The 12,457-nt window shown below is 38.7% G+C and overlaps 1 protein-coding gene across 1 annotated transcript in view; it reads right to left on the reverse strand.

Annotated features, from left to right (window-relative positions):
* Positions 1–12,457, reverse strand: part of LOC133049659 (ATP-binding cassette sub-family C member 4-like) — a 204,609-nt gene that overhangs the window by 13,662 nt on the left and 178,490 nt on the right. Inside the window, exons 28-30 of the mRNA XM_061133820.1 lie at positions 9,709–9,881; positions 9,171–9,276; positions 1,673–1,807 (exon numbers count right to left, since the gene is read on the reverse strand). Coding sequence (XP_060989803.1) covers positions 1,673–1,807; positions 9,171–9,276; positions 9,709–9,881 — 414 coding nt within the window. The remainder of the gene's footprint in view (positions 1–1,672; positions 1,808–9,170; positions 9,277–9,708; positions 9,882–12,457) is intronic.

A 12,457-nucleotide genomic window follows, 5' to 3' on the forward strand; every position in this document is an offset into this window, starting at 1 on the left:
ATCCTCTGAATCATCGAAAAAGCAAGACAGTTCCAGAAAAACATGTTTCTGCTTTATTGACTATGCCAAAGCCTTTGACTGTGTGGATCACAATAAACTGTGGAAAATTCTGAAAGAGATGGGAATATCAGACCACCTGACCTGCCTCTTGAGAAATCTGTATGCAGGTCAGGAAGCAACAGTTAGAACTGGACATGGAACAACAGACTGGTTCCAAATAGGAAAGGAGTATGTCAAGGCTGTATATTGTCACTGGGCTTATTTAAATTATATGCAGACTATATCATGAGAAATGCTGGGCTGGATGAAGCACAAGCTGGAATCAAGATTGCAAGGAGAAATATCAATAACCTCAGATATGTGACACCACCCTTGCAGCAGAAAGTGAAGACGAACTAAAGAGCCTCTTGATGAAAGTGAAAGAGGAGAGTGAAAAAGTTGGCTTAAAGCTCAACATTCAGAAAACAAAGATCATGGCATCCAGTTCCATCACCTCATTGCAAATAGATGGAGAAACAGTGGGAACAATGGCAGACTTTATTTTTGGGGGCTCCAAAATCATTTCAGAAAATGTGAAGTATGAAGAAAGAAAAACATACCCATAATTTAATGCTCAGAGATACAGTTTTGATAGGAAGCCTCACCACATACATTTGGAAGCCTTATCCCACTCTGAGGCATGTATCTCAACGGGCAAGATCACCAGACTTTCCTTTGCTTCCTCCGTCCTTCCATACACTCCACTCACACCTTGTTTTAGAGAGAATTACAAGTGGCTACATGAGAGTGACTAAGTTTCTTAAACCAGACCTCAGTTATCACATTTGTATTACAAGATATTACCACTTCACATGGTTAGAATCATATTGTAACAGGACCCAGGTGCTGCAACTATTTGATGAAAGTTTTTGTTCTTTTCATCTTCTCCCTCTGTGGCTAGGGACTGAAACTTACTTTCTTTGTTATTGTTCATTCTTTGTTATTGATAAATGAGGAGTGACGTAATTACTGTTTCTACTTGCTCCTCTTATTTTAACCAAGAAACCCAAGGCCATGAAGTCAACCAAGCAAGAATTGCCAAAAGAGGAACATTTTGACCATGACTAGAGGACCAAAACAATCAGAGGACCAAAATGGCCCAGGATAATGTCATGGAAACAAATAGCTCAACAAGTGACAGTATCCAGGTAGGAGTTTTCTTTACAGATTAAAAAACAGAAATGACCTACATCTTTCCCTGGTAAATCTTTCCAGGTCCAATTAATAATATCCGATGTTCTTTTTCTCAAACCCTCAGCACCTCCAGGATGTTGCTTGATAGTGTTTGTATTACAAATGTGCTGAGTACCTATCAGGATGAAACATGAAGGGTGTGCAAAATGAGAGTTTTCTGTGTTCCATGAGAACATGAAACCAGAGTACAAATGTGTAGGAAGTCCAATCCAAATCTCTCTCAGGCACATGTGAGCATACACACTTCCTGACCCCACCCCACCACTTCCTCAGATTCCCAGCAGACCTGCCTTCAACCTGCAACATGTTAAGACTCAGTAATGAAACTTTGTCTCTGGAGGCTTATAAGGGCACAGAGAAATTGTTGCCTGGTCCCTAGTACCAGATCATAAGGAATGAACCATGGAGCTGTAATTAGAACTTCCTGAAGTGGGCTCACCTGTTTTGCTGTTTTAGTGAGGGCAGTGGCCTCTGCCTCACCCAGTTGTTGCACCATCTTGTAAAACAGGCTGTCTGTATTTTGCAGCAAAACATATGGCTCATTATATTCTTCCAGTCTTCCCGAATCCAAAACCTGTTAGTCAGCAGAAAGAAACCTGTTAGTGCACAATGCTTTGCAGTAATGTATTATAACTCCAACAATATTTTAGAAAGGGGCAGGACAGGGAGAACAGAGACAATCTATTTGGGAGGTAGGACTGGCTGGTATTTAAATTGATTACTCTGTTGTACTAGCAGACAAAGGTCTAACCTGACCTTTTATTATTATTATAAGAACAGAAGAATATCAAAGCCTTCAACTATGATTATTGGCACTCAGCAATTTATAAAACTGTATATACTGCCAAAAGCATTTACGGTTCTTATCATTAGTGTTTTAGCGCTTTGACTCTGGGCTTGGAGGGCTACTTATACAGATACATGGAATTGGGAAATTTCTTGATTCAAGAAAATAAAATTCAATGTATTTAAAAAGTAAGTTGGTGTCACAGAAACCAGATGACAGTGACCTCACAGCAAAATTATTTTCAGGTTGGTTAACAAAATCTGAGTAACATTTTGGGGAAAACGTAAATGCTTCCATTTATGTCAGCTGCTAAGAGGGGCTGAATTCCTTGTCAGAGAGGTTAAGGTGCTTCTTAAAGTTGGCTTTGATTGTAGTTTATTTTTCTGAGAGTAAATTCTGCCAAAAAGATATGCTTCCAACCTGGGCTGGTGATCTGTTTCACCCTTGATAATATACATATTTCGATGCTGTAGTCTCGAAACATCTCACCCTCGCCTTCTCCCACAGAGTCCCAAAGTCTGTTCTGTACATCTGTGTCTCTTCGGGCCTGGTGCACTGGGAAGACCCAGAGGAATCGGGTGGAGAGGGAGGTGGTAGGGGGGATCGGGATGGGGAATACATGTAAATCCATGGCTGATTCATGTCAATGTATGGCAAAAACCACTACAATATTGTAAAGTAATTAGCCTCCAACTAATAAAAATAAATGGAAAAAAAAGATATGCTAAATAAGCAGCTTTAGCAGAAATTGCTCTCTTTGGAAGAATTCTCTAGAAATCCACTTTTCTATTTGAATAAGACTAAAGCAACTAAGAAATTGAGCCCCAAATTCCAGTGATCACAGCCCACACAGCACACAAGGGCAGCCCAATCTGAAGTGCTGAGTGTTTCACAAATTATTTTTCTTTACTTCTTTTCCTCTCTATCTTAAGCTGCCTTTCAGCCAGTTTATTGCTCCTTAATATCCCCACTACTTGGAAACTGAAAGGGAGAGGAAAGTGCTCTTAAATGCCTTTCTACTTATTAATGACTTTTGTTAATGGTTTCGGAGAGAAGAGTGTGAAACAACTGGCTCAAATGATGTACTGAGGAAAACAGTTCTGATGTCAAGTGGTAGTTAGTTCTTCATTTTGGTCACATTTAGAGTAAATATGGGCTTCCCAGGTTGGTGAGACATAAAGAATACGTCTAACAATGCAGGAGATGCAGAAGACATGGGTTGGATCCCTGGGTCAAGAAGATCCCCAGGAGGAAGTAATGGCAACCCTCTCCAATATTCTTGCCTGGAAAATCCCACAGAGTAGGCTGGTGGCTACAGACCATGGGGTTGCAAAGAGTCAGACATAACTGAGCACACACACACATGCAGAGTAAATGTATCTCAAGAAAATACGCTGAAATTCTAAGCAGGACACAGGTTGTTTTTCCACATCCAGGTATTGCAGTTAACTCCATCCCATCATATTTAATTGGAAATATTAAGTCTCATAAAGATCCTTCTCCTGTTAATCTTTTTTTTACTATTGTGAATCATAACTCAGGGCAGCTCTCTCAAAAGAGTTCATGAATAATGATCTGCCATATCCACATAATTGTTAAAATATCCAATAATTTTGCATAGCAACTCACATGCACTGAATGTATAGTTTTACTGAATCAAACATCATAGAGCATAACCATTTCTTCTGATGTTGAAGAAAATAATGCAGTCTTACAACACAGGTTGTACTTATGTTTAAGTCTACGTAAATAAGTAAACAAAATTATTTCATACAGTAAAGAAATTTACATCTTGCAAAAGCAGCAACTTTTAAAAATCACCACTTCAGAGTTGGTGGAAATGGGTTATCTGACTCTAAACATTATACATATATATATTTTTTTAAACTGGAAGAAAGTATTACTAACATTTGCCCAACTTTCTACTTCATTTATTCAAATTTTAGTGAATGGTAAGTTTTTCCACTTTATCTCATATTGCCTAAGACACATGATGTCACTGAAATGAATAGTTATCAGAAATAACCAATACCTAAAAATGCAAAGCCAGGAAAAATTAATGCTTTAAGATGCAATAGCATTAACAGTATAAATGGCACAAAGATCATTTTGATTAAAATGTTTTGAGCCTTATAAGTATTAGCAATTTAATACCTGTGTATTATATAAGTGAGTTTTCAATTTTTAGAGAGATGGTATAGAACTGTGACAGTTTATTATAATGCATTCTTATCAGAATCTTAACATCTGTAAAATAAAACTTTATGAGTGTAAAATAGATACAATACACCTCTTTAATACTCTTTTGATATGTATTAAAGCAAAATACAATATCTTAAAATGAACTGTATTTTTAAGACAACAGCAAATGGACAAATTCACAAGTTTCAAGAGAAGGGATGCCCTGGCAAATAAATACAATGTAACAAAAGACCATGGCTACCATAAAATCAATTAAATAATCCTATAACTAAACTAACAATCCTTGAGTTTGAAAAGGAAAATTAAAATAGCTGTGAGTTAAGCATTCACTGTGTCATATGCTTTATAGTTATCACTGTTAATTCTCAAGATAGAGTAGACGAACAAGGTACAAAATTTCCTTCTAACCATCCATCCATCCTTCCATCTAGTTAAGTACTGAATATCTATCACCAAAGCACTTTTCTAGAATGGAAGATTCAACTGTAAGCAAAACAGCCTATCAAAATTCTCTTGGCCAGGGGAGAGGGGAGGAGAGGGAGAGATGTGAGGAGAGAGTAACATGAAAACTTACATTACCATACGTAAAATAGCCAATGGGAATTTGTTGTATGTCTCAGGGAACTCAAACAGGGGCTCTGTATCAACCTAGAGGGGTGGGGTGGGATGGGAAGGGAGATGGGAGGGAGGTTCAAGAGGGAGGGGACATATGTATACCTGTGGCTGATTCATGTTGAGGTTTGACAGAAACAACAAAATTCTGTAAAGCAATTATCCTTCAATTTAAAAATAAATAAATAAATTTTTAAAAAAGAAAAAAAATCTCATGGCCAGAGATGAAGACTAAGGTGCAATTAAGTAATTTGGCTGAGGCAGCAGAATCAGTAGATGGCAGAGTTGGAATTCAAACTCAGGTCTGAACCTGTACTTGTTCATCACCAGGTGAGTTACCAGTGAAAGACATTGTTAGGCAACTTATTATCAGATGTAAAATAAGGGAGATGAGAATGGTAACATTCAATTTTCTAAAATACTTTCCATATGGATAATACTTTATATAACTTTATATATAATTTAAGAAAACATGCCTATAAACAGAAACACTTCCCCTGTCTACTGTCCACTGCAATTGTATTACACTCAGGCTCAAATTATTTACTGTATGACTAGTATACACTTAGAGAAGAAGAAAATCAATTTTATTTAACATTCAGAATTAAATAAAGAGTAACACAAAGCAAAATTCATTTAAGGAAAATGCTTTTTCATTAGTAAATGAAAATTTTCATTAGTTTCTGAATTTATTCAGTAAACATTTATTGAACATTTAACTGCTTGCCTGACATTATGCTAGATGCTATGGAAGAGGCAAACACAAGTAAGTTACAGCCCCTGCCTTTAGGAAGCTGATACTGAAAGGAGACAGGGAAGAAAATCCTCTATACTGCAAGAAAAAAAAAAAAAAAAAAACAATAATTAGTAGCAGAACACATTACTTCTGGTCAGAGGTTGTGAGGACAAGCTTCAAGGAGGACAGAGGGCAGTGAACTGGGTCTTGAAGAATGAATAGATGTGAACATGCAGAAATAGGGGTGGTGGGTAGACAGCGGTCATTACAGACACAGGGAACAACATGGGCTAAGAGGGCTGGAGGTGAGCCTGGTAGCTCCTGAAGGGCAGGGTTATGTGGTTTCTTTTGTTCACTGTTACATCTCAGGGCTCTGGCATTGACCATGAAATGTAACAGGTACATGATACATGCTGGTTGAAGGTTAAATACAAAGAAAATTAAATTTAGGGCATGAATGAGTGACTGCCCAATGGTGTAGTCTGTCAAGATTGTAGGGTGAGATCAAGGGAGAAAAGAGTATAGCTGGCATGAGAATAGCTAAAGCAGTGGGTCACAGGGATGAGAGGATTAGGGATGTAGACCTGGAAGAGCACATGCCTCAGGTTGATGACTGTGGACAAGGTGGGGGGGGGGGCGGTGGGAGGGGAAATGAGGGAGGGACAAGCCAAGGTTGAGGATGGAGACTTGAAACTCATTCACTGTCAAATATTGAGAAAGAGAAAGAAGAAAACGGGCAGTCAGAGTGGAGGGAGACTTGAGAGAAGCAAGAATGCAGTGTGGCCAAGGCTCACATCACGGGACTTACAAGAGCTGCATCAGGGGGCATAGACTGAAAAAAGGCCAGGAATAGAATTTTACCAACTTAACTTGTACATTTACTGGTTTGGTCAAAGATTCAAGATATTTCAGAAAAAAAGAAATAAATATAAAGCAACCAAAAATTTTCTTATATACAGAAAAGTGGCTATAGTTTTGAATTTTTATCTTAACACCCTTTAATACTGTAATTAAAAGTTTCCAGTAATCTACTCTTCCTGCAGTCCAAGTTAAACCATAAACTAAACCACTTCTCAAACAGTCATATTGCCTGTCACTTTCTAATACGTTAAGAAAAAATAGATTACATTGGCTGAGTCAGTCAGTTATATAAGCTCAATGAAGATGTGTTTATCAGATCTTTGTCTCTGCAGATAACCCAGATAGCTGTCCTAGACATAAAAATTAAATTAACCCACTGCAAAATAATATGATTTGTGTTTATTGGCAGGGTGCCATCAGTGATAATGGGGTGGCTGCAGGGAGAGGTGGAGGGCAGGACAGGGTGAAGGAAAAGCCTGACAAAGGGCTTGAAACAGGTAAAGTTCACAGCATCACTCACTTACTGTGGAACAAGGATGTTTGGGGGAAACAGTATGCAAATACAATGCTGACAGATGAGACCAACAAAGTGACAGGTAAAAAGTAGAAAGAAAAGGTTACTTTTCCAATTAGCATTCAAGAACACAAAATGAAGGCCTAAGGATGTTACACACTAAACATCACTGGAGTCTAAGAGTCACTGTCCTACCATCTTGAAATGACACCTGGTCCTTCCCAAAACTGCAGGATAAGCCTGCTTCCTATTATGATGTTCTAGTCCAGATGACCAGACACACTGCTCAGAGCCTATAGCATCCCTTTGGTTGGGATTCCCTACTCCTGTCATCTACCTCCCCAGAGCTCATGCCTGTAAACATCCAGCTCAGGGGAGTGAGGATACAGGCAGTGCCTCAGTGCTGAGTCCTGTCTGACAATGCACATGAAATAGGGTGGGAGGTGATATTCCAGAAACTGTCCAAGAAGTCAAAAGATACAGTTCCATTATTGTTGGACATAAGAAAGTTTGGGTATTACTGACCTTTTATCACAAATTATGATCTGGTGGTTCAGTTGGTAAACAATGTGCATGCAATGCAGGAGATCTGGGTTAGATCCCTGGGTTGGGGAGATCCTCTGGAGAAGAGAACATATACCCACTCCAGTATTTTGGCCTGGAGAATTCCATGGACTATATATAAGTCTATGGGGTTGCAAAGAGTCGGACACAACTGAGTGACTTCCACGACCTGTTTAGTAATGGAAAATCATATAACTCTGGGATTATATGCAGCCAAAGGTTTTACCTTTTGAGTGATGCTTTCCTTATCATTTTGTGAAGCCATACCTTAACATTTATTGAACCTCAGCAAGCAACAGAGGGAAATAAAAAGGAGAGAACTTTAAAAAAGAGAGAGAGAGAAAAGTAATAGAGGAAGAAAAGAAAAGAAAAGAAAGCCAAGGAAGGAAATATTAAATTACTAAAGAAGAAAGAGCCCATCAAACCAGGAAGGAAGATACTAGATAGACATCCAGAGATGAAAGTTTGGAGCTTGCTGTGTGTGCAGAGTCCAGATCTACTGTGTAAAAGACTGCTAGTTGTTAATTTACAGTCTCTCAGTCTTGATTTACCTTTCTTTCTACACTCTTATCTGAGATGTAGAGTCTGGGTTTCTGCAAGTCACATTTCAGAGGCTCTTTGGCCCGCTGAATGAAAAGTGAAAGTCGATCAGTTATGTCCGATTCTTTGTGACCCCCATGGACTATACAGTCCATGGAATTCTCCAGGCCAGAATATTGGAGTGGGTTGCGTTTCCCTTCTCCAGGGGATCTTCCCAACCCAGGGATCGAACCCAGGTCTGCTGCACTGCAGGCGGGTTCCTTTGTGAAGTTCTGCCAGTAGGGGGCACTAGAGGGAGACTGAAAGTGAGGAGCAGAGATAATGGTCTACTTGGTTTCTGCTACTCCTGCAGCATCACCTCAGCAGTCGGACCTGACTCCAGCTCCCAGCTTCTATTAGCACATGGAGAACCAGCCCCATCCTGCTCCCTCAGAAATATGACTAGAACCTGGGGCAGTCACCGCTTCTTGGAGGTCTGAGCACTGACTCTTAGGGCCTGTCCTCTGAGTTCTTAGGTCAGAGGACAAATCCCCAGGAACAGTAGCTGCTTCCTAAAATTACTGCCCTAGTGTTTTCTTTCATTTTTCCAGCCCTCAGATTCCTATGTAACAAATTACCTATACCAACTTTTTCCATTGAGATACTTTGTTTTTCTCACTGCACTCTTTCTCCTCATAGACCCCTCCAACAGCACATCTTGTGAATGTCCCGACAGTTGAGAAATTCGTCAGCCTCATCTAACAACCTCCTGAGAGTCTAATGAAACACTAATGTTTTAATTAAGGTAATCCAAAAATGCTGAAAGGACTGTGACACAGTAGAAATGACTGTGTTCTATCACTCTGAAATATGAAGCCATATCTTGGATTTGCAATATTTTCACGGTTTGCCATTTTAAAGAAAAAGAGCAATTCAAATAAACTTTTATTCTGAAAACAGGGAGTTACCTGATATATTATTAAATAGCACATTCTGAAAGGATATTCAAGTACTTGAGCTATGTCAGGAATGGGAAAAAAAATTAACTTAGTGGAAGTTCTCATTAAGTTTTACAAGGAAGGATACATTGAAAAATTGAACATAAATTGAAACAATAGAAATTCCACAGATGAGGGTCTTACCATTATTGTGTCACTGTCAATAATGGTGCTCACCCTGTGTGTGATGGTTAGCACAGTGCACTGGGCAAATTTCTCCCAGATTTTTCTTTTTATCATCTCGTCAGTTCTGGAATCAAAGTAGTTGAGTTTCGTTTCATAAAGACAAGAAAAATAGATTTAAGATTTTAAAATATCATGTATTTTTTATGCTTTTAGAAAAACAATACATTAAGATGTAACATTGCTCTTGAAGAACTAAGCATGAAAACACCAATTAGAAATTTACTATTTTCCCAAAACAATGAAAAATCACCTTCACTCAAAATTGCTTTAAACTATCAGAAGCTGGATTTATGAATCTAGCTCTTAGGATGCCTCATCACAACATTAATGCCATATAAGATGTTTTGGTTTCTCCCTCTGTTTTCTAAAATTAATGTTAATAAGAAATGTCTTTCAGGCAACAAAAGCACTTGGAAACTTTCTCAACATCACTAAATATTTCCCATGTATCCCATTTAGACTTGGATACAAGATTTCATGGACCTCAGCTCCATACCTTAGATCCACATGTGCTGTGGCTTCATCAATAATCAATATCCGGTTTTTCCTGAGAAGAGCCCTGGCCAGACACATCAGTTGTCTCTGTCCAACACTTAAGTTTGATCCTGATTCTGCTAATTCAGTATCCATTTTACCAGGAAGGCCTTCAACGGCTTCTTTAAGTTGTACCTGTGGACACAAAAAGAATGACAATTTTCTAAACAAACTCTTCTGGAGTAGACAATCCTCTTAGACGTTAGAGATTTAAAGTCCTCAGGACTTCTCATGTAGTCTACATGTACAGACAGAGAAATCTACTTCTAATGAGCATTTACTGAGAAAGATAGTAGAGTCAACAGTGGAGTCGAGACAAAAAGATTTCAGTGTCCTCTATCCCTACTTAAGAATTAATTAAGGAAATCTCTCAAAAACCAAAGACATTTCTCTCAATGTGATTTGAACATGTAAGTCAAAAGGATCTTTATGACTGGAATGAGTCATAAAGTATACCTTTTGCAAGGAAGTTGGTAAACTAAAGGGAAAATTTTTTAAATTATTGTAGGAAGTATGGTCCTCTAAATGCATAATCTTAGGAGCACTTTACCACTTTGGAAAGTCTAAATATTTCAAAAATATAAATTCAAACAGTGGGAAAATGCATGTTGACTCATACATCAACAGACCTATAGCTATTTTGTGATGGTCCTCTCTGATGTTTAATCCCATAATTATTGGACAAGTACATTTTCTTCAGTATCATAACTTTTTAAAAAAATTTTTTATTGAACTATTGTTGATTTGGTCCACTGGAGAAGGGAATGGGAAACCACTTCAGGATTCTTGCCTTGGAAACCCCATGAACAGTATGAAAAGGCAAAAATATAGGACACTGAAAGATGAACTCACCAGATGGGTAGGTGCACAATATGATACTGGAGATCAGTGGAGAAATAACTCCAGAAAGAATGAAGGGATGGAGCTAGAGCAAAAACAACACCCAATTGTGGATGTGACTGGTGATAGAAGCAAGGTTCGATGCTGCAAAGAGCAATATTGCATAAGAACCTGGAATGTTAGGTCCATGAATCAAGGCAAATTGGAAGTGGTCAAACAGGAGATGGCAAGAGTGAACATCGACATTCTAGGAATCAGCGAACTAAGATGGACTGGAATTGGGTGAATTTAACTCAGATGACCATTATATCTACTACTGTTGGCAGGAATCCCTTAGAAAAAATGGAGTAGCCATTATAGTCAATAAAAGAGTCCGAAATGCAGTACTTGGGTGCAGTCTCAAAAACGACAGAATGATCTCTGTTCGTTTCCAAGGCAAACCATTCAATATCATGGTAATCCAAGTCTATGCCAGTAATACTGAAGAAACTGAAGTTGAACGGTTCTATGAAGACCTACAAGACCTTCTAGAACTAACACGTAAAAAAAAAGATTTTCATTTCATTATAGGGTACTGGAACGCAAAAGTAGGAAGTCAATAAACACCTGGAGTTACAGGCAAATTTGGCAGTGGAGTACAGAATGAAGCAGGGCAAAGGCTAATAGAGTTCTGCCAAGAGAACACACTGGTCATAGCAAACATTCTTTTCCAACAACACAAGAGAAGACTCTACACATGGACATCACCAGATGGTCAACACCGAAATCATATTGATTATATTCTTTGCAGCCAGAGATGGAGAAGCTCTATACAGTCAGCAAGAACAAGACAAGAGCTGACTATGGCTCAGATCATGAAATCCTTATTGCCAGATTCAGACTGAAATTGAAGAAAGTGGAGAAAACCACTAGACCATTCAGGTATGACCTAAATCAAATCCCTTATGACTATACAATGGAAGTGAGAAATAGATTTAAGGGACTAGATCTGATAGACAGAGTGCTTGATGAACTATGGATGGAGGTTTGTGACATTGTACAGGAGACAGGAAGCAAGACCATCCCCAAGAAAAAGAAATACAAAAAAGCAACATAGCTGTCTGAGGAGGCCTTACAAATAGCTGTGAAAAGAAGGGAAGTGAAAAGCAAAGGGGAAAAGGAAAGAGATACCCATTTGAATGCAGAGTTCCAAAGAATAGCAAGGAGAGATAAGAAAGCCTTCCTCAGCGATCAATGCAAAGAAATAGAGGAAAACAATAGAATGGGAAAGACTAGAGATCTCTTCAAGAAAATTAGAGATACCAAGGGAACATTTCATGCAAAGATGAGCTCAACAAAGGACAGAAATGGTAGGGACCTAACAGAAGCAGAAGATATTAAGAAGAGGTGGCAAGAATACACTGAAGAACTATACAAAAAATATCTTTACAACCCAGATAATCACGATGGTGTGATCACTGACTAGAGCCAGACATCCTGGAATGTGGGCCTTAGGAAGCATCACTATGAACAAAGCTAGTGGAGGTGATGGAATTCCAGTTGAGCTATTTCAAATCGTAAAAGACGATGCTGTGAAAGTGCTGCACTCAAGATGTCAGCAAATTTGGGAGAGGAGCTAAGATGGTGGAGGAATAGGAAGGGAAGACCACTTTCTCCCCTACAAATTCATCGAAAGAACATTTGAACGCTGAGCAAACTCTACAAAACAACTTCTGATCGCTAGCAGAGGACATCAGGCACCCAGAAAAGCAGCCCATTGTCTTCGAAAGGAGGTAGGGAAAAAATACTAAAGATAAAAAGAGAGACAGAAGAGTTAGGGACGGAGATCCATCCCGGGAAGGGAGTCGTAATAGAGGAAGTTTCCAAACACC

The sequence above is a fragment of the Dama dama genome, chromosome 30, assembly GCF_033118175.1.
Source record: "Dama dama isolate Ldn47 chromosome 30, ASM3311817v1, whole genome shotgun sequence".
Taxonomy (NCBI): domain Eukaryota; kingdom Metazoa; phylum Chordata; class Mammalia; order Artiodactyla; family Cervidae; genus Dama; species Dama dama.